At 34.6% G+C, this 27,444-nt stretch overlaps 4 protein-coding genes across 6 annotated transcripts; 2 read left to right on the forward strand and 2 right to left on the reverse strand.

The window, feature by feature from the left end:
* Nucleotides 1–1,256: 1,256 nt before the first annotated feature.
* On the forward strand, nucleotides 1,257–6,551 carry LOC127801194 (pentatricopeptide repeat-containing protein At4g02750-like). Of its 3 annotated transcripts, none has more exons than XR_008022972.1 (4): nucleotides 1,257–3,472; nucleotides 3,556–3,724; nucleotides 4,560–4,662; nucleotides 5,011–6,551. XR_008022972.1 is itself a non-coding variant. In XM_052336101.1 (1 exon), the coding sequence occupies exon 1, from the start codon at nucleotides 1,542–1,544 to the stop codon at nucleotides 3,474–3,476; it is 1,935 nt and encodes a 644-aa protein (XP_052192061.1). In that variant the 5' UTR covers nucleotides 1,257–1,541; the 3' UTR covers nucleotides 3,477–4,540. The 3 variants fall into 3 exon arrangements, 1 of the variants encoding a protein (XP_052192061.1); XR_008022973.1 differs by having other exon boundaries at nucleotides 6,228–6,551; XM_052336101.1 differs by lacking the exons at nucleotides 4,560–4,662; nucleotides 5,011–6,551 and having other exon boundaries at nucleotides 1,257–4,540.
* Nucleotides 6,552–9,109: 2,558 nt separating this feature from the next.
* On the reverse strand, nucleotides 9,110–10,742 carry LOC127801287 (F-box/kelch-repeat protein SKIP25-like). Its single transcript, XM_052336252.1, has one exon. It carries the CDS (start codon nucleotides 10,525–10,527, stop codon nucleotides 9,364–9,366), a length of 1,164 nt encoding a protein of 387 aa, XP_052192212.1. The 5' UTR covers nucleotides 10,528–10,742; the 3' UTR covers nucleotides 9,110–9,363.
* A 7,240-nt stretch (nucleotides 10,743–17,982) lies between these two features.
* On the reverse strand, nucleotides 17,983–18,423 carry LOC127801591 (uncharacterized). The gene has a single exon (XM_052336838.1). It carries the CDS (start codon nucleotides 18,421–18,423, stop codon nucleotides 17,983–17,985), a length of 441 nt encoding a protein of 146 aa, XP_052192798.1.
* Nucleotides 18,424–22,339: 3,916 nt separating this feature from the next.
* Nucleotides 22,340–25,328, forward strand: LOC127801828 (amino acid transporter AVT1H). Its single transcript, XM_052337263.1, has 3 exons — nucleotides 22,340–22,679; nucleotides 22,998–23,605; nucleotides 24,526–25,328. The coding sequence occupies exons 1-3, from the start codon at nucleotides 22,424–22,426 to the stop codon at nucleotides 25,060–25,062; spliced, it is 1,401 nt and encodes a 466-aa protein (XP_052193223.1). The 5' UTR covers nucleotides 22,340–22,423; the 3' UTR covers nucleotides 25,063–25,328.
* Nucleotides 25,329–27,444: the final 2,116 nt, after the last annotated feature.

A 27,444-nucleotide genomic window follows, 5' to 3' on the forward strand; every position in this document is an offset into this window, starting at 1 on the left:
GGGCACAGCAATCATAAAGCAAAAGGATAAACAGCAAAATCCATGAGAAAATGGGAAAAATGGACCTCCTTATAAATAATTCGTTCTTTATTTTAGTTTCATCTCAAAAATTATATTTACTTCAACAATACTTATTTGACTTTATATTTTATTTATTTATTAATAAATTTTAATTCTACTTATTTTATATACCCATAATCAATAATCAAATATATATATATAAAATTATTTATCAAATATATAAAATAATCACATACACATATATAAAATTAATAATTAAATATGCAAAATAATAAAATACAAACAATATCACTCATCTAATATAAAAATAAATATAAAAAAATTTCAAAATAACAAATTAGACTGATTTGCTTGGAGAAGATGCTACCACTACTATTGCTAGTTTTGCTCACCGTCGCTCGTCGTTGTTGTCAAATTTGGTATTTGCAATTCGTTTTCTAAATTATTTGGTCGATTTTATTTTTGTCATTATTTGTAACTTGTCTTCTTTTTTTTGATCGATTTAGTTTTCACATGTCTGTCAATTTTTTCCCGCATTGATGTGTGTTGGGGGTGGGGGGATGGCGATGTTGTAGTTGTATATTTGGATCGTCACAGTTGACGATGCTTTTGAGATTTGCCAGAAATTAAGCGAAATAATTTGGTGATGACAAGCTCTCTTGGAGGCATAGTTTTGGGATTGGTTCCTAAATTTGGCTATGGATCAAGCTGTTGGAGTCAGTCAGCCTACACAGCGCCGTAAGATTGTAGGTGCTGTGTCAAAATTCTTGAAACATTTGTGGTGATATTGTCCGAAGAGAAATGTTGTTATATTTACCGTAAGCTACAACGATTGATGTAGAATTGATATTATTATGTTCCTAATATTAAGTAACACATTAATTCTAGTAATTTATATAAAAAAAGTGAATCAAGCATCAAAACGCTGTAGTTTAATAAGTTATCTGAATTGATGGATGCTAACGTGATTTTTAACTGTCATATATTTTTATAATATAATTTTAATTTTTGAATAAAAGAAAAAAATAAATAAATATTACAGTCCACTTCATGTTTTCCTGCCCGTCTCATCTGCCAAACTATTATTTCATGTCAAGAGTTAACGGTTTCTAATAACATTTTATAATTATAATAAATTATAAAAATTAAAAATTCCATTATAAAGTGTAGTTTGTTAAATTATAATGGGCCTTAAAATAAGTGGTTGGGTCGTCGTCTATAAACTCAACCTCAGACTCAGAGCACAGGCCCATGGGACCAAACCAGTTCATTCTCTTCTTATTCCAGTTCTTTTTCCCGCATTTTCTCTAACGACCAAGCGGAGCATTGCACTGCACAATGCCGAGGACCATAGCGAAAGAGCAATGGCGAATGCTTTACACACGAACTTTATTTTTGGGTCTGCCTTCATTTTGTTCAATCGCTCTTCTCGCAGGAAGTAACTTCTGGATCATCGTAATTGGAAAATTTTGATCGCCTGTGCTAACTGGTCATATATGTGATGAGCAGATTTAAATCGAATGTTTCGCTATTTGTCCACTCACTTTAACTTGATGTGTCGCCATATTAACTTCCGTCCATACTCAATCTATCAGTTGAATTCTAGGATCACGGGTTGTTTCAAGCGCGGGGAGGTGGAGTCTGCACAAATGATATTTGATGAAATGTCCCAGAAAAATGTGGTGACTTGGAATTGTATGATATCTGGCTATGTTAGGAATCACATGATCCATAAGGCTCGTGAAGTATTCGATTGCATGCCAACTCGGAACATTGTGTCTTGGACAGCAATGTTAAGTGGGTATGCCAAGTGTGGAAAGTTGGAAGAAGCCCGTAATCTGTTTGATGCAATAAAAAATAAGAATGTGGTATGTTGGAATTCTATGATATCTGGGTATATAATCAATGGAAGGATGAATGAAGCGCGGGAATTATTTGATGCAATGCTAGTTAAGAATGATGTGTCGTGGGTGATTATACTTGAAGGGTATTTCCGCCATGGGCTTATTCACAAAGCTGAGGAATTGTTTAATTCTGCTCCTGTCAAGAGTGTTTCACTTTACAATGCTATGTTATCTGGTTATGTTGAAATTGGATGTCTGGAAGCTTCACAGGAACTATTTATTGGAATGCCCGATCGAGATGTTGCATCATGGACCATGATGATAACTTGCTTGTTTAGAGCTGGGCAGATGGAGAATGCTAGGAGCTTATTTGAAAATATGCCTAAAAAGGATGTAGTTGCTTGGACTGCAATGATCCAGGGTTATTTGCATAATAATAGGATTGAAGATGCTCTGAAGTTATTTAATGAAATGCCTTCCCGCGACACTGTTGCATGGAATTCAATGATTGGAGGTTATGTTCAGAATGGAAGATTGGAAGATGCCATTGAACTGTTTATGAAAATGCCAAGACTGAATATTGTGTCTTGGAACTCAATGCTACAGGGGTATGTGCTACAAGAGGATATGTTCAATGCTAGGAAGTTTTTTGACCAGATGCCATACAAAGATGAGACTTCATGGAATATAATGATTGCAGGATATCAAAGTGAGGAAGCTTTTAATCTTTATTCTCGAATGTTGCAAACTGGATTTAGACCTGATCAAGGAATACTTAACACTGTAATCTCAGTATCTGGTGCACTTGCTGCACATGGTTGGGGAAGATCAATGCACCTCTCTGTGATTAAGATTGGTTTTGAAAATGATACTGTTGTTGTTAGTTCAATAATCTCCATGTACTCCAGGTGTGGATTTCTGAATGATGCTACTTTAGTGTTCGAAAGGATGAGCAATAGGGATACAGTAGCTTGGAATGCCCTAATTGTGGCACATGCATGTCATGGTTCTGCTGCTGAAGCCCTTAAGCTCTTCCTTTTGATGATTGATGTTGGATTTGTACCAGATCATGTGACTTTTCTTGGCATTCTGATTGCCTGTGTTCATTCAGGTCTGGTTGATGAAGGATGGAACTATTTCAAGGCCATGAAAAATGAATGGAACCTGATTCCTAAGCCAGAGCATTATGCTTGCATGGTTGATCTCCTTGGCAGATCAGGATTGGTAGCTGAAGCTTATGATTTAGTTAAACAATTGCCTGTGGATCTACCAGTGTACACATGGGAATCATTATTAAGTTCTTGTAGAGTTCATGAAAATCTTGGACTAGGGAAACTTGTTGCGCACAAGCTTTTGAATTTTCAACCTTTGAATAGGGGGATGCACATACTTGTATCAAATTTATATGCAGCGAAAGAGAGGTGGGAGGACGCAGCAAACATCCGGGCATCTGTTAAATATGGTGAAGCAAAGAAGCAGTTGGCATTTAGTTGGATTGAAATAAAGGGCCACGTCTTCCAGTTTATGTGCAATGACAAATTTCACCCTCAAATGAAGGAGATCCACACTGAACTAGAAAGTCTTTCTGCAGTCATCAAGGAGTTAGGGTAACAACACACTTTTTGGGACAACATCAGATCTTTCTTCTTGTAAAAAGTAATCTACATATGTTTTTCATTCTCTGTGGCAGTGGCTCGTGGTTCAAATGAAGGAGATACACACAGAACTAGAAAGTCTTTCTGCAGTTATCGAGGAGTTAGGGTAACAACACACTTTTGGGACAACATCAGATCTTTCTTCTTGTAAAAAGTTATCTACATGTATTTTTCATTCTCCATGGTAGTGGCTCGCGGATCATGGTAAATAGATATACTAAACTTCTTTAAAGGCACAAGAGTTTTTCTTTTTCTTTTCTGAAATTGTGGTGAAGGAACTTAAATTTGGCCGTCTTCCATGGATTTAGTCTGTAAAATTCAAATTTGGACCTCAATTGTGACATGCCAGTTCTACATTTTGATAAGGCTGTTTATACAAGCGCCAGGCTCTTGAATGCCTTTGTGATCAGCGAGAAGTCCTGTTTTCTTTTTGTTCTTTCTCCATCTACGCTCCTTTCCCAGCACCTTCTGCTTGGTTAGGCCTAGTTAGCTATGGTTTTGTCTTTTGACACTGACCTGCTATACTATAATCACTCAGTTTGTGAAGGTTGGCGGCTAAATGACAATATCTCTTACTTAAATCAGTAAAGAATCAAGAAAGAAATCCTTCCAGTAGTCCTCTGTTTTCTAGACACCTTAAACATCACTTCATTTGCAGACTCAACAAGAACAAGAATCACAAGCCTTAATTGCACTAGTTGGGATCAGCTACATGAATTTATGTCTCCAAGGCTTCAATCATCTCTATCTATGGCCACATCCTTTGTAATGCTATTGTATCCTATATCACGTTTAAGAGTTTCCCAACAAGTTTTCTTTGGTCTTGCTCTCCCTCTTTTGCTACAAACTTCCTCCATTTCATCCCCTTCCTTGGCAGGTGTGCACGTACCAGTCTTACTTCCCCTACAGACTCATTTACTATTTTCATAAACCAGTTTGTTGGGTATAATTAGCATGGAAACCTATGGTTTCTTCCTGTCAGTTATTGTTCCCTCTCATTTTAGAATAAATGAATTCCCTTCTCTGTGTTTGAATGCAGTATGAAGGCCAGCATCACAGATGCACCTGCACAGAAATATGGAAAGCAGTAAACTGTTATAGCTTCACTGACCAGAGCATAAACAGTATAACGTAGTTAGAAGGTATTCTTTTTTCATTTCCGTGTCCAATTTCCCTTTCGATGATTTTGTTTGTTTGTTTGCTTGTTGGTGTTTATGGCTTTTCTGTTTGGAAGAATTTTACATAATTCATAAGTTTTAAATTAAAAAAAAAAAAAAAACACATAGAATACGTTTGGAACAAATATACTATTATCTGTGAAAATGATCAATTTACATGATGCACAACGATAAGAATAAATGTAGAATGAAAAAGTATCAGAAAGCCAAAATAAAAATTTCTCAAAATAAGATAAAAATCCTTCATGCAACTTCTTCCACTCATGTACCATATTCTTCCTTCAACATGGTCATCTACTTCATATTTTTCAGGTCCTTGGGAATCTCCTCCTCTCTCTCAGGGCTCAAGAAGGATAACGGCCAAGGTAGCAATAGAAACTGTGACAATCAACAGGAAAATAATAAGATGCTTAGGTATTAATGTTTCAACTTCATAAGAAAATGAAGCAATATATTTTATGCACCCGACAGCAATGTTCAAAAAAAGCAACAAAAATGGAAACACTTAAAACTTTTTTAGGTTCAATCACAGCATACAAAGTAGTTATATTTTCTTACAATTGAATAACTATTATTCACTTGATCATTTAAACTCAAAATATATACTCATGCATTTTGTACGTTGTGCTGTGTGTTTGCTCATGTAAATTTAAAAATTCTACTCAATCTCATGGAGAACAAAGCTTTAGCAAAGTGAGTAAATTAATCGATTGTTAGAGGTCATCGAGTTTCCGGATGAGAATGAAGGCAAGGAGTTGCTTTGTGAAAAATGAGCATCTGGTGAAAGTGGATAAGAAGGATGAGTTGAGCAGCTTCTTGATTTCAATGGAAGTGAGGTAGTTGTTGAAATCTGAAGAAATACTTGTTAGATAAGAGATTAGGAATTATAGATACTGTTGGAATATTTTCAAAATTAAAAGCATTACTTTCCAAAAAGTCATATTTCTTGATGAAAAAATATGACCGGTTGTTCATTAACTTCTAATTACCCAAATGACTACTCAAAATAGTTACAATTGCAGTAAAATACCTCATTGGTTATGCTAAGAGTTACAACTCTTAATCATGAAGGTATATTGCTCTTGATCAAATAGCAGCTACTTGGTGGTTGTATTCAATAGTCACAATTATTCATGAAGAGGGATATATATATTACTATCCTAATAATCACAACATTACATGAAAAGTATCAAGGAAAATTATGATTGTGACTACTTGGAAAAGTCATAACTTTTCGGAAAGGGTATAAATAACTCTATAATGCATGTGTTGTAGAGTTCTGTTTTTCTAAATTTTTATCGCGTTCTAACTATTCACTTCAAATACTTCAAATCAAATAAAGATATCCTGAAGGCAGTCTTCAGGTCTTGGTGTCCTGCAGGCTGAGTAGACTTTATTATATCCTGAGGGTGATTAATTTGTCACTAATCCTACAACAATTCAAAGGGGGCAATATCACCTTAAAGAAAATGATTCATTCAGGCCTCAAAGTCTACATTCTAACATTTTCTGGATTGCTGTACGAACAGATTCTTCCATAGGATGACTAATGCTCGCAAGGTGCCTTGTATAGCTTGCATGGTGAGAAATCTGCTGATCCAGATGGCTTTTCCACGGCCTTTTGGCCTTTTTTATACCAATCGACATTACTATAGTTGCATGGGGAAGGGCATTCTATGACTCACCCGTTTGAGAAAAGTTGACTTGGAAGGGTAAGATTGCGAGACAACCAAAAACCAAGCTTTTCAAGTTAAATTTCTGACAATTACGAATATGAAAGCCATGAGACCAGCTTATCTGGTAGGTGAAGTCTAGGTCTAATTATGGCATACTCAACACAACCCAAAAAAAAAAAAAAAAAAACACAACCCAACCCAACTCAATAGTGCATGCCTTGTGTTCGTTCAAATATCAATTTGATTTGGACTGGGCCAACTGCATATTTATGATGATCTTACAGCTATAGTAGCAGGTTACCGCTATATGGGGCGTGTGCCCATTCTGACCTACGGCAATGGCAATCCCGTGATCGCATGTAAATATCAAGCAAGAGGACCAGATTTCAGACTCTGTACCAAGCAAGAGGACCAGATTTCAGACTCTGTACACTGAACCACTGTGCGCAATGACTCTTTTTTTTATAAAAAAAATCAATTTTATTTTGCCCTTTTGTCGTTTCTTTCCTTGCCACTGAATAATGCCCTATGGGGGGCTATGTTACATAATCTGTAAAGAGATAAATTTTTCTACATTTTTTCATTGTTATAGAGAAATTAGATAATAGTGTATAATCTTGTAGATGCAACAGTTGAATTGGTACTTGGAGTTTATGGTGTGATTCCATGGAAAATTTGCTTATTGTAACTGACCTTCCTAAGCTGAAAAATAGTAAAATATAAAATGATTAAAGTTTTAGCTCAAGGAGCAAGATCTTATACTGAAAGTCATTTTTGTTGTTTCATTAGCTTCATTTATACAACCACTCAAAAGATTTTCAAGATTTTAAGTGAACCAATCAAATTAAGGAAGATTATGGAATTTCCACAGGTTACTGTAAGTTTTTACTTGCATAAAGAAGCTTAGGGTAAAAATCATTGGTGGTCACTAAGAAATTGGGGTAAATTTCAAGTGCTTCAGTAAGCTTTATTTGTACCAAATTTTAGCACTGTACTTTCAAAGTATCACATCATTCCTCACGTTAACAAATATATATGGGATATTTTTTTTAGGACGTTCTAACGTGTTGTTTTTGTTTAGATGAGTTGAGAAATTAATTAAATGCCCCCTATTATATATATATATATACACATGCATAAAACATACATAATAAAAAATATTTAAATATTTTCGCACCTTATCCTAATAAAAAAACATGAAAGCACGTCTTGGAAAATATTTTTTCTTGTATATAAATAAAGATGAGAAAAGCTTAAATTAGTCTACGCTATCTTTTCAGTACTCCAAAAGTTGGGTCCATTCAAGGTGCTGTAGGAACTTTCGTGCAGTTATTCCATGCGACCCGATCGAGGATGAAAGGCTATAATGAACTTTAGTTGGTGGTAGCTGGAGAGGGAGACAGAAAGAGAAAAGGCAATAAATTGGTAAAGGTAGGAGTAGCTTAAGGACAGGAATTAATGAGGTGGGGGAGTGGTTGGAGAGAGTTTTCAATTGAGTGGTTGTGCTTCAGAAGAACTCAGCCTTTCTCCTTTCCTTGGAATTCTCAACAGCTTGTTACTGTCGAAACCCAAAACATACTTTTTCATTCGGCACTATCTTTATTCTCCTCATGTGGACCTTTACATTGATGATTCTTTTCATGTGATTTTGTCTGTTTCTTTGTTATTAAACTTGTACTTATTTTCAAGTTTTACAATTACTTTCCCTTCCTCCACCAAACCCTGGACTCTTTCTGTGGACTGTTTACATGAAACTTTTTTTGGGTTAAAAAAGGCAAATTACCCTCAGCACCCCCGAGGTTTGGTACAAATAATGGAGTATCCCTCACTTTTCAAAAATCACACTAACTATCTCTAGTGTTCAAAAGTTACATCATATTATCCCCTGAAATTAGATTTATGTTACATGAGGTCTTCTTGAAGTTTTATAAAATTACATAGATTTCTTATCTAATATTTGACCTTCAAAAAAAATGTAAGGGGTAGACGTTGTAATTTAATGAAATCTGGGGGGGAGCCAAGTGTAACTTGCCAACAAAAAGACACCTTTTTTTGTTCTTTGTTCTTTATTCCATAAAAATTAATCTACTGTTATCTCAGTGGGATTGATGGATATTTAAACTTATTAATATGTCTTACTGCTACCCTTTCCAGGAAACTATAGCTACATACCAAATCTTATTTGCCACTTCAGAAATAATTGATGTCAGGTATGAAGCTCTTCAATTGTCAGTAGCTGTGAAAATTTTACTACGAATCAAATCTCAAGGAATTCAAGCTCACGTCACTAAAAAAATTGCAGCCTTTTTCTGTTTGTAGTTTTGGTCACAAGTTAGGACGTAAAAGTTCAAACAGGCAGCAAGTTTTATCCACGCAACTAATTAAGCTGAAATGATGCATGCGGTCTACTTACTAGTCACTCTTATTTACTTTTTCAATTATTTTTCTTCCAAATGCATGAGTATTATTATTATTATTATTATTTTTGTGGAATTTATGTTTGCATCGCACAAGCTGATCCCTTAAACCCCCTAGTTGCATTAAGCCGCCTTGCCTCTTGAATCTTGGAATTTATCCTGGTAGCCAGTGGGCTACAAAGCAAATATATTCCTGGGGCCTGATTAATGTTTGGTGGAATTGGGAATTCTCCCTAGTTGATGGGAGACATTTTCTATAGAAGCCACATGATCAAATAAGTTGATGTGGAATATCATCAACTGAGATCTCTCCAACCAAATTCTGGACTGTGGATTTGATAAAGACGGTGTGAATGAAGTCATTTGAAGTAGTACTTAGTGTTGAGAATGTTAATGTTGTTAATATGTTCTCTACCTTTTCTTACTTCTTGTTGGTTTCAGATCATTTTTCAATCCATGGATGAAAAGATAACAGAAGAGTAGAAGCTGACACGTAATTATGTAAATCCAAGCTTTACCATTCTATCTCTCTATCTATCTATCTATTGATATACACATCTAAGCTTCTATCTTTATTCTGACAGCTGGTTCATCCTGGGCAAAATATGAACGGAAATCACTTCCATGCCCAACGGTGGATTAACAACCCATGTTCTCGTTGGCCTTGCCACCACATCCACCACCACAATCTGCCTGCCATTGGCACACACCACACAAACTCTCCCCCTTCCAGCCGCAATCTGTTCAGCACCTTTCAAGTGCTCCGCGGACTCAACCAGCATTTCCCAGGTATCATTGTTAGGATCATACTTGCTCAGCACGCCATTTGCCTCATCTACCACGTACATTTCTTCCCCGCCATCCATGGTGGCTGCTGCTGGCCCGTTCCACCCTGCCAGCATTCCCTCGGGCATGTCTTCCCACTGGTTCACTGCTACGTTGTAAACACCGCCTTGTTTGATGGCATTGCCCTTCACATTCACCATGCAGAGTTTCCCTCTATATCCAATAGCTGCAACAGCTTCTCTGCTGAACCTACCATCTTTAAGCCCTGCCATCTTCTCCCAGAACCACTCCTTATCCTTCATATTCATGTTCCATTTCTCCACAGACCGTGCCACGTCACCCTGGTAATGCGAACCAACCCCACTTGCGACATAGACAGCGCCACCGATGGAGCCAGCAGCGCACCACCTCCTGGGAGCAGCCAATGGCGGGCCGGAGAACCAGTGATTGGAGTTGGACAGGGGATCAAAGACTAATGGACAAGAGAGTGCAGGCAGGAAGTGGTCAGTGGTGGCAGCAATAAGGACGAGGCGACCAGAGGCTGTCACGGATTGGATCGGAAGGTTCCAGGATATGAACGACGGGTGGCGATGGAGCAGGCGGAGTGGCGGGTCTGATGGAGGGCTTGGGAGCTGCCGCCAAGCCGAAGAGACAGGGTCCAGGGACAAGAACTCAACAGAATTCGAGTACTGGCGATTCGCAGCTGATGCCGGGGATGTTGATGAAAGAAGAGCATACAGAGAGAAGAAAGGAGGGCAACAAGGAGAGTAGAGGAGGCGCCGCCAGGGACGGCAGACGGCATAAAGGAGCGAAGGATGCAGAGTTGAGAGGCAGAGCTGGGCAAGGTGATCAGGCAAGCCTGGAAGTAATATAGACTCATCATCTTCATCATTTTCAGTGGGGGAAGATGAGTTGCTGGTGCGCTCGGAGTGATTGGGAGCTGTGTCCATGGCTGTGGAAAGAGGCAAAGAGAGAGCTAGACGGTAAGGAAATACCTTTCTGGAGCTTGTGCTATCATCATTTTCCTGGGGCCTGGCCTTGCTTGTTATTCAAGTCCTCATGGGGCCATATACTTTAAGGCAAGTTGAGCAAACTTTGCTTACCTGTAGGGAACCTAACCCATTGTCTGCTTCCGTTCTTTCTTGTCTGTCTTGCTTCTAATTCCTTATAAAGACAGTCCCATGACAAATAGAATAGAAAAAAGTCCCTTCTGGAAAGTAATCCATCTCTCTATCTCATGATAACACACGAATTCTAGAATTTGCTCAGTTAATTTCTTATATAATTAACCTTCACGGGTGATGATCGAAACCTCAAAAAAATAACCTCCAATTCACTTAGTATTTTCATAATTTAACTCTCAAAATTACCAAATGACCTACACTTCGGGTTGAAAGTAATCAATTTCTCTGTCTTTGACGTTTGCATGTCAACTCCAACGCTTGCTTCTGTTCAAAGCTTGTTAAATTACACTCATGCCAACTGGCATTTATGTAAAGCAACGGCATTGTTGCATCATTATGCATCATCACCAAAGTTGTCTTTTTCTTTGTTTCTCTTACGATAAATTCCGCATAAGCTCCTCTATTTTGAGTTATTGTAAAAATCCAAACTGTGTGGTTTTCTCCAATATTGATGTCAACATAGCCTAGTTTAAAATATGTTTAGGAGAAAAGGCTAATTTGTTTTTTACCGTTAATCACTGTTAATTTCTGTTAAGTATTAATTTGACCTAATCTTTGAAAAGTAGTATTTCATGGTCCCCTGCCAGTGCAGTAAATAGGACTGAGAGTCTGAGACCTGCCACCATCCTGGCCATGTTGGGCCGATCTAGCCCATCTTCCCTACATCCATTAGGCCTTCAATATATGTGTGTGTGTAAGATCTGACGGGCTTGGCCCCTGGGCTTTGTAAACCGGGCTGGGCCAACCCTTTATAGGCTTAGCACATGACAAGAATAGTTTGGCCGAGTCGTACACTAGGACACATCCATCGGTTTCCACTTTCCACCTACTGCCATACGTTCAAACCAGCACACACTTAATTTTCCCTTTCTTCCTTAATTAGTTTATCATGCATACACAGGTCTATATCCACACAAAACTGTTATTCCTCTCTCTCTCTCTCTCTCTCTTATAAGAAAATAAAGGAATATATATACACATATTGGGCATTGTACAGTAACCATAAATTACATGCAACAGGTTATCATAAAAATTTGAACCTTAATAATAGAGAACTAAGAAGGCCACTATATCCCTTGCCGCTTTTACCACTTTATCACAATGATTTTTTTTATTGATGAGAACTGCAACGAGTACCTTTCATGTTTAATGCTTGTTATATATAATTAAATATATATATATATATATATGCTATTCAAACTTAAAAGTTGATTATATATATTGCATTTTTGCTTTTAAGGCTTTAGACAGTGTGCACGTTGCATAAATATTTACTAACTATAGCATTCCTAACTATTCGTGGAATTAATAATTCAATATGTTTCGTACGTTAATATATATTAATTATTAATATCCAATAATCTATGTTGTTTAATGTTTTAAGTTAGTTGGGGACGGCTTGTTTATATAAAATATCTAAGAATCTTTTTCATAATAGTACTCTTCATAAGTGGAGGTAGCTTCCCTCGAAGTGCATTAGAAGCTAGTTGATTTCGTATGATAGTTTTCAATTATTAGTGTTTGCTAAGTAATGGTTGGTGTTTCATTCTACTGTTTTGTTAAATAGTTTAATCTAATTCAAAAAATACCCTGAATTAGAATTTTAAGTTTCTTGAGATATACCCTCACATACATCGATGGATCTGCAAATGAATAATCTAGATTGTTTTAAGGAATTTAAATATAAAATACCATAATTTAGTTAAATAAAATCACATGTAATATAACTATAAAAATCAAATTGAATTTAGAAAATTGACAACGACGTATATACTTAAAAGTCAAAATCATACAATTTTAAATATATAAAAAAGTTTTTTTTTTCGACCAACAATCTCCCTTTCCTCTCTAGGGCTCTTAGAGTAGAACGCGTTGTTCATTGTTGCTACGGTCTGCCCACTTTGATCCTCATCGATTGCCTATTCATCGTCGCCATCTGCCCCCTATTTTGGACTTTGTTCTTGATCTTTAAGGGGCAAACTGCACAAGCATTCAAATCTTCTGAGATGAGGCTTGAATCTAGTAATTTGGCCATTGGAATCTGCGATAAATTTGGTGATTTGGCCTTTATTCACAAAACCTAATCCACATATATAGAATCATACATGAACCTTGAGCTCGCATCAAGGCCACGTCGATGGTGAACCTTGATGCTATCAATGGCCTTTTTGGTCTAGTAGGTATAACTCTTCTTAATTACTTGCCTCTTTCCCCATCTAGCGGTCTCTTGAATTTCTTTCTTTTGCTATTTTTTTAGTAATCATGGCCATTTATCCAGTATGCAACGACTTGTATTGGTCCTTTACATATCCTTTTAGGCAATCTAGAGCTACCTATCATAGCTCCCCTTAATGGACTTTTATCCTGGGTTCTTAATTAGACAAGTACTAGTGGAAATGTTGGATGGAATAGATGGGTTTTTTCTTGTTTCACTTAATATTGCCTTCACCGGTGATTCTTGGCACAATTAATGAGTTTTCTTGCAAATCTATGTATCTTTATGGGTGCCGATGGTTGGATTAATTACTTTTTTGATGATCATGATGTGCCCGAGTAGTTCAATTTGGGTGTTAGATCGTTTATGGACCTTTACTTTGTTTATCTTTCTAATTGGTCTAGTTTGGAGTTTGTTGTAGGTCTTGTTATTCTCATTCTATAATTTGTTGAATCCTTTGTCATGTAAGGATTGGTTGTGTGTAATGCTGCTGGCTAGCTAGGTTGCCTTTTTCTCAATGTTTTACTTCAAAAAAAGAAAGACAAAAGGAAACAAAAAGGAAAGATAAGAAAAATAGTGAAGAGATGAGAGAAAGAACAGGATGAGTGAGAGGAGAAAAGAAGCAAATTAAAAAGGGAAATGGTGTGAACTTAATTTTACCTAGGGGACAAAAAAGAAAAAGAAATGGTGTGAGAACGCATGATGGAAAGGATTGGAGAGTGAGGGTGTGTTGACTGAGCTAGTGTAGATAAACTTGATAACCTAATTAACCATATTAAGGTAATTGGGATAGTTGGGTTTTATTTATTTATTTATTCAGTTTGATTTCAGTCTAGGTCTAAAAATTAGACTTAGTCGATAATATAGTACATATATATAAGTTTAGATTCAAACCCTTGGTTCATATATATAAGTTACTTCATAGAATTAATTGACTTGAACTAATTACTTCTATAAAATGGTGTCCAAATTTTTAACACTAGCTACCTTAATTATACCCTCTTGAAACTCTCAAACTTGTTCCATTGCTCTCACATTTGCCCTAAGTTATCATGTCGGTCTCTCAATTTCAATCTCAATCTCTCAGTCTCTAAAGGTCTGGTTAGTATTATTGTGTTATTGTTGTTATGCTATGAAAGTAATGCTGATAAAAAAGTGTTTGGTAACTGAGTGTGGTGATGTGCTTAGTATAAGTCTTAGGTTAACAATATTTTACTAGTAATTTGTAAAATGACTAAAAAAACACTAAGAAATTAAATAGCTATTTTAAAAATTGGTATAATTTGAATAGAAAGAACGATTATAAAAGTAAGAAACCTATTAATCATTGTGCGATTCATTAAAAATGGTTTTTTTTTTTTTTTTTATAAAAAACAAGGTTTATTGCTTTTGCTTGAAAGCAGCTTAACTTGCTTTTTTGGAAGAAACAATTGTGTTTTAAAAACACAAACAATACTTTATCAAATTATAAAAAATTATCAATACTAAATAGGCTCTAAATCTCTAACCCTTCCCATATTGTCAATCTATATCTTACTTTACAATTAATCTCTTCTGGTGAATCCATATCGTTATTGTTGCTATATAAAGAACTTTCAAATGCGTGTCTTTCAATATTCCTCAATCTGTGTTTCCCTTGTACTCTCTGTCATTGACCCCTATTTCAGTTTCTTAACTAGAATCCATAGACATTTTTGCTCATCATCTTTGTTATAGTTGGAATTCTATTGTGTAATGGAAGATCTAGATCATGCATGTCAAAGTTTTAGGCTATTATTTATGGTTAATTGCTTGTTACCAGTTCTTGTCTATCAATTCTTTTTTTTTAGGTTAAAAGGTTAATTTAATTCCTATATATGTCAATCTCTAGTTTAATATTTATTTATTTTTATCAATTAAGTACTTAAATGTGCCAACTTAATACATGTCGTCAGTCAGTCGTTAATTTCCATTAATCAAACCAATAATTGACTCAGTATTTTATTACCCAATAGGCACAGTAGCCAGTGCATGTCACTATAAATGATAGGTTTGTGTTTGAGGTTTAGGAGCATTGTTTCCTTCTGTTTCATGTTTAGACACAGAAGCCTCAAAGCTGGCGACGAAATTCAGCTGTCGTGCTCTCAAGGAAAAATATACGGAGCGAATTAGCAATGAATATTGAATATGTGACGCCAGTTACACAAAGAATCATAACTAGGGATACATTCGATATTCATTGCTAATTCACTCGAGAAGGCAAGAGAGAAGTTTAAAATTTTGCTTGCCAGTGCTATCATTATGAGGCTTCTGCTGCTAAAGAGGGCGGAAGGAAGCATAAAATGGGCTGAAACAAGACAACGCTCCCTAAAACCCAAATGCATAGCATAAGATTTGCCAGCCTTCCTGCATATATGATTCACAAAGACACGCACAGGCATGTCATCTCAACCTGCTCCTCCTCCACTGTCAACCACTTGTTGTTACAGATAAATGCTCCAAAAAATCCAGCTGGTATTCGGCCCTTCTCCTTCTTCCTCGCGTGAAATTTTCTTTCTCAGTACGAGATAAGCTCATCATTGTTTTCTTCCCATATGGGCTGTGAATATATATATATATATAGCTCATCACTGCCGAATGTCATATAGAATATTATCATTTTGCAGTGCCCAAATAGCATTTCCTTGTATACATAATTGGCCATAGAAATGTTTAATGAGTTTGTGTTTAACTGCCAATTCAGGAGGATGAGTGAGCAGTCAATGGTTCTGTAAATCCAACTACAATAATAAGCCTGGTCAAGGATGAGGAATGAGCCATACATAAAATTTAGGAAGTTTATGTATGGAAAATCCATATTAATTATTAAGCAACTCATTGCAGTTAATTCACCATGAAGTCAGAAAAACCCTCCATAAATATAAACCTTAGAAATGCATTTGAATCTTCCTATAACCAGATACATGATAAATAAAAAGAAGGTGAAAAGGCAAATTTGGTTCTTATATACTTTATGTTGTAATGTCCAGTTTAGTATTTATTTCTTTTTTGATATATAGTTGAGTATTTAAAATTTTAAAATTGCATGTGTTAACTTATTAAGGTTAATTATACCAATAATCACTCAACTTTGTATTTTGTTACTGTTTGATCACTAAACTTTAAAATGTTACTTGTTAATCACTAATATTTTAAAAACTATTACTGTTTCATCACTGAACTTTAAAATGTTACTTACAAGTCATTAATATTTCAAAATCATTTCTTATTCGTCACTAAACTTTAAGTTCACGAGTGACGAATGAGAAACAGTTTTGAAATATTAGTGATTAGTAGATAATATTTTAAAATTTAGTGACTAAGCAAAACAGTTTTAAAATATTAATGACTAACAAGTAATATTTGAAAATTTAGTGATCAAATAGTAACAAAATGCAAAATAATGATCAAATAATAACAAAATGCAAAATTAACTAATTATTGATATAATTAACCCTAACTTATTATTCGGTCTCAGTCAACCACTAATTGTAGTTAGTCATTGTTAGTCAAACTAACGATCTTAATCTACACATTTTAAAAAAAATTAAGAATTAAACTGGTTTCATTTTTTATTTATATAAAAATTTGTATTATTTAGTATTTAATTTTTACCAGATTATTTTATTTTGCTTTTTTTTCATGTAATGAGAATATGTCAAGTTTGAATTATAGAGAAATAAACTTAAACTCAAATCTAAAGAAACCAATTTTAGTTGAGTCTTAATATTAAATATGGTTACCTGATTACCTAAACTCAAATTCAAAATTGATTACATATATCATAAACCAATAGATAGTATTAAATATATTTATTATTTTAGCATTAATATATTATGTAATTAATTTAATATATATAACATTAAACATATTTAATGTTTCATTTAATGTATAATATTAAATATCAAATATATTAAATATAATATATTTAATCTGTTATCCATATCTAAACTATTTATGACATATGTAAGTTCGAATTCGGGTTCGAGTAATCAAATTCATGTTCAATACAATATACGATTAAATGAATTAAATTTTGATCCGCAGCCAATTCATTGACAAGTGTAATATATAGATAATTCAAATCTTTAAATTTAATTATAGTTTTAGTATTTTATAATTTAAACTAGCTTGTTATAATTTTTTAATTTTTAATTGTGAAAAATAAAATAATCAATATGGTAAAAATTTAATGTGAATGAATGAATGGTTAATTCAAATAATGAGAAATTTAATGTGAATGAATGAATGGTTAATTCAAATAATGAGGTTAACGATTAACTAATTAATTAACGGCAATGAATGGAAAGACGGGGTATTAGGAAGAGGTAAGAGAGAGAAGCCTATCTAGAGAGACTGGCTTTATCAGAAGGACCAAGATTTGTTCATCTTCCTTATTTGAGGACTTTGATGCAAATTGGTAACAAATTAACATAATTCGTCTTCCACTTTTACCCTTTTCAGTCCTCATCTTTATTTGGCATAACCAGGGTTCCTATTGTAATTAGATATACAAAATAATCCATATTAACGATGCTGATTAATTAAGCCATGTTAACGATCCTCATTCAATTTACTCTGAGATGTATCAACCAGATATATTTTTGGTATTACCTTGAACTATGATTATATATATATATATAACTTTTTTTTTTTTTGCCATCTTTGTTAATCTATCTGCATATAATTAAAACATGAACATGCAAACGAACTTGAGCATAAATATATGTTACGGTAAGATTATTTTTTTTTATAAATTTTTTTCCAAGGAAAATTTTGAATATCTGTCGCTATATCTACTTACATTGACCATGCATCACCATCATCAAGCGCATGCTGCATGCAGCCATGGAATTCTCAAATCATCCCTCCCATTAAGCCCTTTAATACTTCATTGGAAGCATTTTCGATCCCATCGATCCAGAAGACGAGTTGCAGTCTACAATTTCTTATATTCATCTCCATCTCCAATTTGGAAACAACTGTAGTCAAGATAAACCCGACAAGTTTAACGGCTGCTCGGACTCCTGGGAGGAGGCAACCGAAGACTCCCGGTCGCCGCCTTGATGTCCGTTCTGGTCCAGCGCGTCGCCATTGTCCATGACAACCACCGCCCCGAAATGCACGCGGCGTTTGCCTTCGGTAGAAGCGACCGGCGAGTCGACGGGGGAGGTGGGGCTCTTGGAGGTGGCTTGGGAGTGGGAGCGCTGCAGGGTGGCGGCGCGGCTGCAGCGGTAGCGAGCTCGGATGCGGGCTTTGAAGAAGGTGTAGCAGCAGGTGAGGAGCCAGAAAATCCAGGGGAAGCCGATCAGAAGCAGCGCAAGGACGGGGAACCATGGGCGGGAGGATTCGAGGTCGAGAACCCATAGAACGAGAAGGGTTCCGCCGGTAATGCAGGAAAGGAAGATCATCAAAGAGATGATCGTCATTCTGCGATCTCCATCTCTGCAGTATTCCTCAAGCATGTTTTCCATGCAAATATTATATATACCCACAAAAGAGAAAACCCTCTCTCTCTCGGATTGGAGATGAAGGAATTTCACACCACAATTTCTCGATTTCGAGTCTCCTCCAAAATAAAAGGTCTGATTTTGATAAAAGGGATTCAACTCTCTTCCTCTCTCCTTCCCCTGTTATTTTCTTTATCGATTCCTAGGAGAGATTGAATTGAGAGATACAATGATCCGTTTCCTCCTTGGTCTCTCTCTCTCTCTCTCTGCTATTTTCTCTATTTTTGTCTCCGTAGGTTTGAGTTAGAGGAGATATCCATGGAATGTGGTAAATTAACAAACTAAAAACAGAAGGGCAAATGAGCGCAAAAAGGTGGGGAGTTAATTAATTTAACAACAATTAATTAATCCCCGTTGCTGTTGGGTCAAATATTACTAATTCTTCTACAACATTTCAACATTATTTTATACCAAATCTATTATATTATATGTCTGTTAATAATGTTAGGGCAATGGGGGAGAAAGTGTTTTTAACTTACACAGAAAATAAAAATCATTTCCCCTTAGATGAAATTTTTTATGAAAAAAAGCCAAAAACATGCTTTAATGGTTGCACCATAGAATTGAATTCCATGAAAAATATAATGTGTCAAATACCAAAAATAAAATTCAATTTATTGAATGAAACATTTTTCATGCATTTTCTATGCTATCAAACACACCCTTAAACTTTGATTATCCACCCCCTGCAGAGTTGAATGACAACACATCTCAAAATTGTGCATGGACTAATTATGTTTGAATAAGTACGTTTTGATAAATGAATACAATAATCTATAAAAGAGATAACATTCATTATTTTTTTAAATGAACACAATTTTTTCAAAAGACATAATTACGTATTTATTAATATATAATTTTATTATGTTATTTGCGTTGAACAAGATAACATTTGCTCGACGAAAACAAAGGACATGGGTTCCATGGGGGTGGTGGGGTCCACACACCACCCCTTACTAACCGCATTGGGCAAATGTTGCCTGCATAGCAATTTGTATTAACATGTAACTCTAATTGATTAAACTCAATAAACACATCTCTTGGGGAATATACATAAAGTAAAGTAAATTGTTTATTCATCAAAAAAATGTGTAATAAATTAAACACAAACCTTTTAAAAGTTTCATTCACCAACAGGTAATCTCTTTTGAATAAGTGTACAACAAAAAGACATGATTAATGAGATTAATCTCATACATACGTATATATATAATATATAGTTACACCATTATACAATCATTTACCCTCTTTAATCGTATAACCTATCCGAATATATAACAATATCAACATAAAATCCGTTATGTATAATTGCGGGGAGAGCCATTTTAAGCTTTAGTACTACTAATTGTTTATGAATTACGTTATTCATGTGTTTTTGGTTTCGGATATTAAATAATACTTGATTCTAGAATTTTCATTTTATTGGTGAAAAAAACAAACAAACATGTCACGTCTTCTAAACTTACACAATATGTACTCCAGAAATAGGATATCGATTATAATGATCTCTAATTTATTTAGCTAGCTAGCAGTGCATAATAAAATGCATGCATGCATGCATGCCAGAATATATAATTTTCAACAAAATTTTAATTTCATTCTTACCAAAAATGATTCACAACCAAACAGTCGTAATTAGTTACAATTTCTTCTTGAAAATTTTCTATAATTAAAAATAATTCTAATTTCTATAAAAAAAGTACTTATAATTTCATGAAAATAATTTATTTCCTAATTTAATTTTTGACTTGTAATATATATACTGTTGCTAGTGCCTTGGGCTCTTAATTTGGTGTTGGGAATCTGGACTCCTCCCTACGCGTCGGGGTCGGTCCCTTTGGGTCACCTCTGATCTCTCCCTAAGGTGTGGTTTAAGTTGATTAGATAACTCCCTTATCTTACGAGGATAAAGTGCTTATGCCTTGCTTGCCTAATTAAAACCCCCAAGTGTCCTTGGTATCTCCCTCGTGCATGGCTCCTGCCTTGATGTTTTCTATTTACCAAAAACAATAAAGTACCCAAAAAGCATTACTTTTATTCAGTCATGGGTTAAAATAATGGATTAAGAGTGTACAAATAACATTAATTACAAGACTTCTGTTATTTGCCCACTGTTGAGAGGATTAAATGTGCATTGTTCTTAAACATCCATATTTATTATAAATTAGTTTAAGAGCAAAAAAATTTCATTAGTTGGTGTTAAGAATAAAAATACATTAATTTATTACAATAAAAAAACTTAATTCCTAAACATAAATATAATAAATACACGTTAAATATAACGTTAATTAATGCTCATCTCCTTTAATTAATAATATTGTCATTATGCTCGCGCGACACAAATCGCAAAGGTTGTAAAGCTTAGAACAATTGCGTCACACTTGAATCTCGGCCAAGAGGTAGGCAGCCATCGCAATATCACACATATACATGGGCATCGAACAAATTCCTTTGGCATTTTTTTTCCCCTCTTTTAGTCTGTACGTACGTTCTCTAGAAATATGGGGATTCTAATTAATGAACACAGCAAATTAGATGGAAGTGATGTCATGGGAATAAGAGCAAACAAGTCCGTTTGCATACCCGAATCATCAAAGCTAATTTTATATTAAGTTGATGAACAATGATATGCATATGTATATGTATGTCAATTTGTCAACTTAATTAGTGAGAATTGATGATAGAATCCTTGAATAAATTAGGGTATCTTGTCTAGTTAATTTATTAATTTAATTAAATAAATTAGATATATAAAATTGCTATATAAATTGATTAATATTCACGTTTGGCTGATTGTATTTTTTTTTTTTAAACTGACCTATATATTTAATAATTTTATATATAACATTCTTAACCAAAATTTATCTATTTATTTTTAAGAATATAGTTCATGCATGCACTATTAGTTGAATTATTCCCCAATTCTATCAACTAAGGTGGATTAAAAGCACTTAGTGACTTCTACCACGTGGAGTAATTGCAAATTAACACATTCATGTACAATCACAAATTTATTATTGAAGTCAAAAAGTAAAGATTTCAATTCTCCTCAAACCACATTCTCACGCAATATCATTTATAATATTATATAAATAAAATTTTATTTAAATAATATATTTTATATATATTCAAAATTTTAGAATATTTAATCACATCATACGTCAACCCAAATCTCTCTTTTAAGAAATTTTGAGTAATTGCAAAATTTAAGAGAGAGAGGGGAATGATATTTTGTATTAATTTTATTTTTAAATATAATCGTTGAGGGTTCTATAAAAATTTCGTTTAGAGTCCCTAAAATCTCAAAGCCGACCTTATTATATATTATGACAAATATTGACCAAACCACCACTTTTAAGAGATGAACTCAAACATATAAAAATAATTAATTTATGAAATGTCAAGTAGAAAAAAAATGCCAAAAAGAAACACAAACACAAATATTGTATTGATGATATATTCTTTTGGTTTAGCTGTACTGATAATATTTTTTAATCAAGGCTGAAAAGAGATATCTTACAAGCAAACCCCAATTAAACAAGTATTTGCAACACTTGGGGGGGGTATCTTAAATGGCAGATGTGGGATTGGGACCCCTCACCGTTCACATTTCACTGCATCAAATTCACCTGATGAGACAGCCTCCAAGAAGTTGGCGACTCTGTGGCAGATTCGCCGCCCACCAAGGCGGTGGGAACCACTGCCACCCCCAACCCACCACCACCACCTTCTTTTCCCGGTATCTCCTTCAACATTGTTCACATCCAAAAGTCAGATTAATTATTGTTCTTTTAAGACCCACTTGGTGTACGTTATAAAATGCGCCCACCTCGTTCCAGGCTTAAACCAAGCGCCTTGAGAAGGAGCTTGATAAGTCGGAAGATTTCTCATATTTCTTGGCAAAGAAGAGTATATAACAATGAAGAAATTGCCTTCTCCAGACTCAGATAACTGTTTGCCTCAAAGGAGCCGAGTTGCTACCGAGACGGAGGGTGGTGCCGGGCCAAGCTTGGCCGTCTGCTGCGGCGGCTGCTTGGAGGAAAACAAGGTGTGCAAGTGTGGCGCCATCCATGGCGGCGGCGGCGGCATTGTTGAGGAAAAAGCTTTTGGGAATACTGTGAACGCTAATAGCTCTTTTGTTCATGCTGTCATCAACATGAGTGGAATGCTCATAGGTAAATCCTTCAAGCCTTCATTTTTTTTTTTCAAATTTCTTTTTGCTGGCTAAGTAAAATAATTGGAGTAAGAGGAAACATCATGGCATCGATCCATAAAATTAAATAAAGATCACATCGGTAGTAACGAAAGAGAAATTCGTTAAACTGCCACTTCTAAATTAAAGGTTTTTGACCTCTTATCTGCTGACTGAGTTCAAGACTGCATATTTCATATTTTGAGTCAATTAATTCGAAACAGGTTTTTCTCGACATTAAAGTTCCCAGCATTATTATACGCTGTTTTTATGTTAATTAACTTAATTCACTTCGAAACAGGTCTGGGGCAACTGTCAACCCCATATGCCCTGCAAAAGGGGGGCTGGACCTCTGCATTTCTGCTTGTGGGCCTGGGCATAGCATGCACTTACAGCTCCCATCTTCTCGGAAAATGCCTGGACAAGTACCCAGAGCTGATGAACTACGCAGATATAGGGCGCCATGCCTTTGGAGCGAAGGGCAGAGTTCTAGCAGCGTCCTTCATCTACCTGGAGATTTTCATGGCCCTAGTTTCCTACACCATCTCACTTCATGACAACTTGAACACTGTGTTCTTGGGGGCTCACCTGAAGCTGCCGGCCACCGGCCTTTCAACCTCTCAGCTGCTAACTGTGATAGCCGTACTGGTGGCGCTGCCCAGCCTGTGGCTGAGAGATCTCTCTTCCATCTCCTTCCTTTCGACCGGCGGCATCCTCATGTCACTCCTCATTTTCACAACGGTGGTCGGAACTGCCATTTTTGGAGGTGTGGGAACAGACCAGAGGATCCCTGTTCTTCAACTCCACAACATTCCGGCCATATCTGGCCTTTATTTCTTCAGCTACGCTGGCCATATTGTTTTTCCTAACATTCACAAAGAAATGAAGGACCCCTCCAGGTTCACCAAGGTACTGCATATATATTATTATAGTTTGTGTTGTTTTCTGGACATAATAATTGACTAGAAATGTTCCCGAATCTGCAAAATTAAAAAAATAATCCTTTAAATATTTCAATGCTTCACTCATACATTGAGTATGATGAAAAAAACTGTATTGAAACTAGTATCAGAAATGTTGTTATATCTTTTCAGGAATGAGTGCCTACTTATTTATAAAGAAATATAGAATAGTCTTTAGTGTAACAAAATTGAAATTCTTATAGACAACATTTATCTTAATTAATCTTATTGTTATGAATGACATATATCTCTTATTATGGATGACGTTTATCCCAATATTTCAAAATCATTTCAAAATTAGAATTTTTTATGAATAATTAATTATCTTTTTGAAGAAATTTTCGGATATCGGAGTTTTTTTGTTTGTGCATTTGTGTGGGACTTCCTGCGTGTGGAAAAGCAAAATATTGTTTTGAACTCTTGGACTTTTAACGAGTCTTTACTTATGACACAATAATTTGAAAATAAATAGAACTTAATTTTTTATGTTTTATTAAGAGAAAAAAGTTAAAAGTAGCCAAAAAAAAAAAAAAGTTGAAAAGTTCACTTAAAAAATTGCTAAAGGAAGTTAATTTTTGTTAGTCATCTTTTCATAATAACTTAATTATAAATGATAAACAATTCCTCTAATTAAATAAATTGGTTGTGATATAAAGTAGCAAAATTTTAGGAAATATATTTTCTCACTTCCATTAATGAAAAAACCAAAAAAAGAAATTACTTTCTAAGCTTGTTTTTGTCTGGAAAACTTACTTTATTGCAAAACTAGCATTAATCTTCGATACCCTTATTATTATTATGTTTATGTTTATGTTTTGACGAGTGAAATAAACTTGTATCAAACTCATTCGTGAATATTTATTGCAGGTATCAATAGTGAGCTTCTCACTGGTGACAATGCTTTACACGGCCTTAGCTTTCATGGGAGCCAAAATGTTTGGGCCAGAAGTGAGTTCCCAGATCACTCTGAGCATGCCCAGACACCTCGTGACCACAAAGATTGCACTCTGGGCAACAGTGCTGACACCAATGACAAAATACGCATTGGAATTCGCGCCATTCGCGATCCAACTAGAGCGAAACCTGGAGGACCATGCCGTGAAATCCAGGACAAGGATGATCGTAAGGGGCGTTGTGGGTTCCTTCTTGCTGCTGGTGATACTGGTGCTGGCGCTTTCTGTGCCGTACTTTGAGTGTGTTCTTGGCCTCACCGGCTCCCTTGTGAGTGCCGCAATTTGCCTCATCTTTCCCTGTGCCTTCTACATCAAGCTCTTTCGGCCCCAGATTTCGAAACCTGGCTTGATTTTGAATCTGGTTTTGATTGGTGTTGGTTGCTTTCTTGGGGCGTCTGGAACCATTTATTCTTCCAAGATGCTTATAAGCAACCTGCATAGAGCCCACTGAGATCACAGTATGAAATATATGTATACATATTTTATTATTGATCTTCATCCAAAAATAACAAAGTACGGATGGTTTCATATATGTTGTGTTACAGTCACAGACCAAAGATCTTTTAGGCCTTTTTAATTTCCTGTACTTTACAATGGGTCACCCATGAATAATTACCCATGTGGGTGCTATTGTAATGAGCTAGATTTCTACTAATTAAAGGCATATCATAAAAGATTTTTGTTTTTGGTTATATATCACTTCTAGTTGAATGACTCAATCTGCATAATTTCTTGATGTACATGCTCCTTGTAAATTTACTATTGTTTTTATATATATATATATATATATATGTAGTATGAGAAAATATTAATTAATTAATTATATAGGTACACCTGGTGCATGGTAATTAGGTTAAGATTTTTTGCTACATCAACCAAATAATTCAAATTTAACTTCTATATATCGAAAGGCAATCTTAATTAATTAATTTCATTTCTTGTGGCTACTGAATTTTGGTCTAGAGAAATAATAGAAAATTGATTAAGGCCTATGGAAGCCAAAGTGAACAGAAGATATATTTGAGTTGGAGAATGAGAATTTACAATAGAAGGGGATCAAATCCACAGAATTTCTCTTTTGATCCACCAGACCAGCCTATTATATATATTCTTCCTGCAAGATCTCATCTCTCAATTTTATATATAGAATCTCTATACAACTATTCCCCACTATTTTTCAACCACTAATATATACAAGCCTAGTCATGTGGCCTTAAATGGATGGTTTTTATCGCATAATTAATTAAACTTGCATAAAAAAGTCACAATAAAATTCCATTCAATATATATTATGGGTGAGGTGGCCATCGTTGATCATATATAGTTGGTTTTATGAAGTCGAGAAAACCAGTTTCATCCGGTTCTCTCTTCAACCCTTACAAGTCATTAAATAAATTAGTTAATTTTTTTTCTCAGTTGATTTTTAGATTTGAGTCAGATTTGTTAGTGTTTTTTTACTGAACTTGTTGACATGTTTGGCATTTTAATTAAATAGTGTGGTCTTCTCTTTTTGCAAGGTTCAAATAGTGGTCTTCTATTTTATGTCAACGTTACCCAATAAAGCGCCTAAGTAATTTCATTATATTATCTCGTAAGGATGAAAAAGGAAAGAATTATTAAATTTACAACATTAATGAATGAAATATATAGACATAAACCAGCAAAAGATTATTGGAGATATGATTTTGAAGTATTCGATACTTCTTGTCAAGAATGAAAAAACATGAAGGCATCTTATTAGAACCACATCATGCATGAAACTATATATATATATATAGAGAGAGAGAGAGAGAGAGAGAGAGAGATAGAGAATTGATCGGTTATCTGCAGGTATTTTTATGTTGGCTGACGCGAGCCCCTTCTCCACCATCACCCAATTTCACCCCAGCACCCCCCCCCCCCCCCCCCCAACCCAATTATCCCCCGTACTTGCATGCACGGATATAATTTTATATTTTTTAAATATTATTATAAATTATTATCTAAATAAATTGTTAACTCTAGTATGTTTAGTTAAAAATTATAGTTATTTTAATAATTATAATTATTAATTTATTTAATTTTTTAATCATAACAGAATTTATATCTATTTTTTTCTCTTTTTTAATCGTATCTGTCAAGTAAATGTGCAACAGAATCAATCAAATTACTCAAAAGGTCTAACGTGATTTAATTTGGGAGGGGGAAGGGGCAAAATGAGGGGTTTAATTAGAGGGAGATTTTAAATTTGTTACTAATTGAGCTATGTTAATGTCAGACAATCTAAACGGTTCAATATTTTTATTTTTTTTTAATTTTTCAATTTGTTTGATTTGAGTATCTATTCGATCGAGTTGGTTCGATTTAAAAAAAAAAATTGATCTGTTCAATTTGAGTAATTCGATCGATTCGGTTATATCCATATTTAACTAGATTGATCAAATAAATGTTCAAATAGAATAAATTAAAAAATTTAAAAAATTAAAAATATCAAATCGTTTATTTTGCCTAACACTAACGTAACTCAACCAATAACAGACTTAAAACTCCTCCTCCAATTAAACTTCCCCCCTCCCCCACTAATTAAATCACGTCATGCCTCTTTATATAATTTGATCGATTTAGTTACACTTTTATTTGAGAAATATAATTAAAAAAGACATAAAATATGTATAAATTCTGTTATGATTAAAAATATATATAAATTATTAATTATGGTTATAATTATAATTATTAAAATAATTATAATTTTAATTGAGGAGACTAAAATTAATAATTTATTTAAATAAGAATTTATGATAATCTTTATAAAATATAAAATTATATATATGTATATATGTGGGGATAATTGGGG

The sequence above is a fragment of the Diospyros lotus genome, chromosome 5, assembly GCF_014633365.1.
Source record: "Diospyros lotus cultivar Yz01 chromosome 5, ASM1463336v1, whole genome shotgun sequence".
NCBI lineage: Eukaryota > Viridiplantae > Streptophyta > Magnoliopsida > Ericales > Ebenaceae > Diospyros > Diospyros lotus.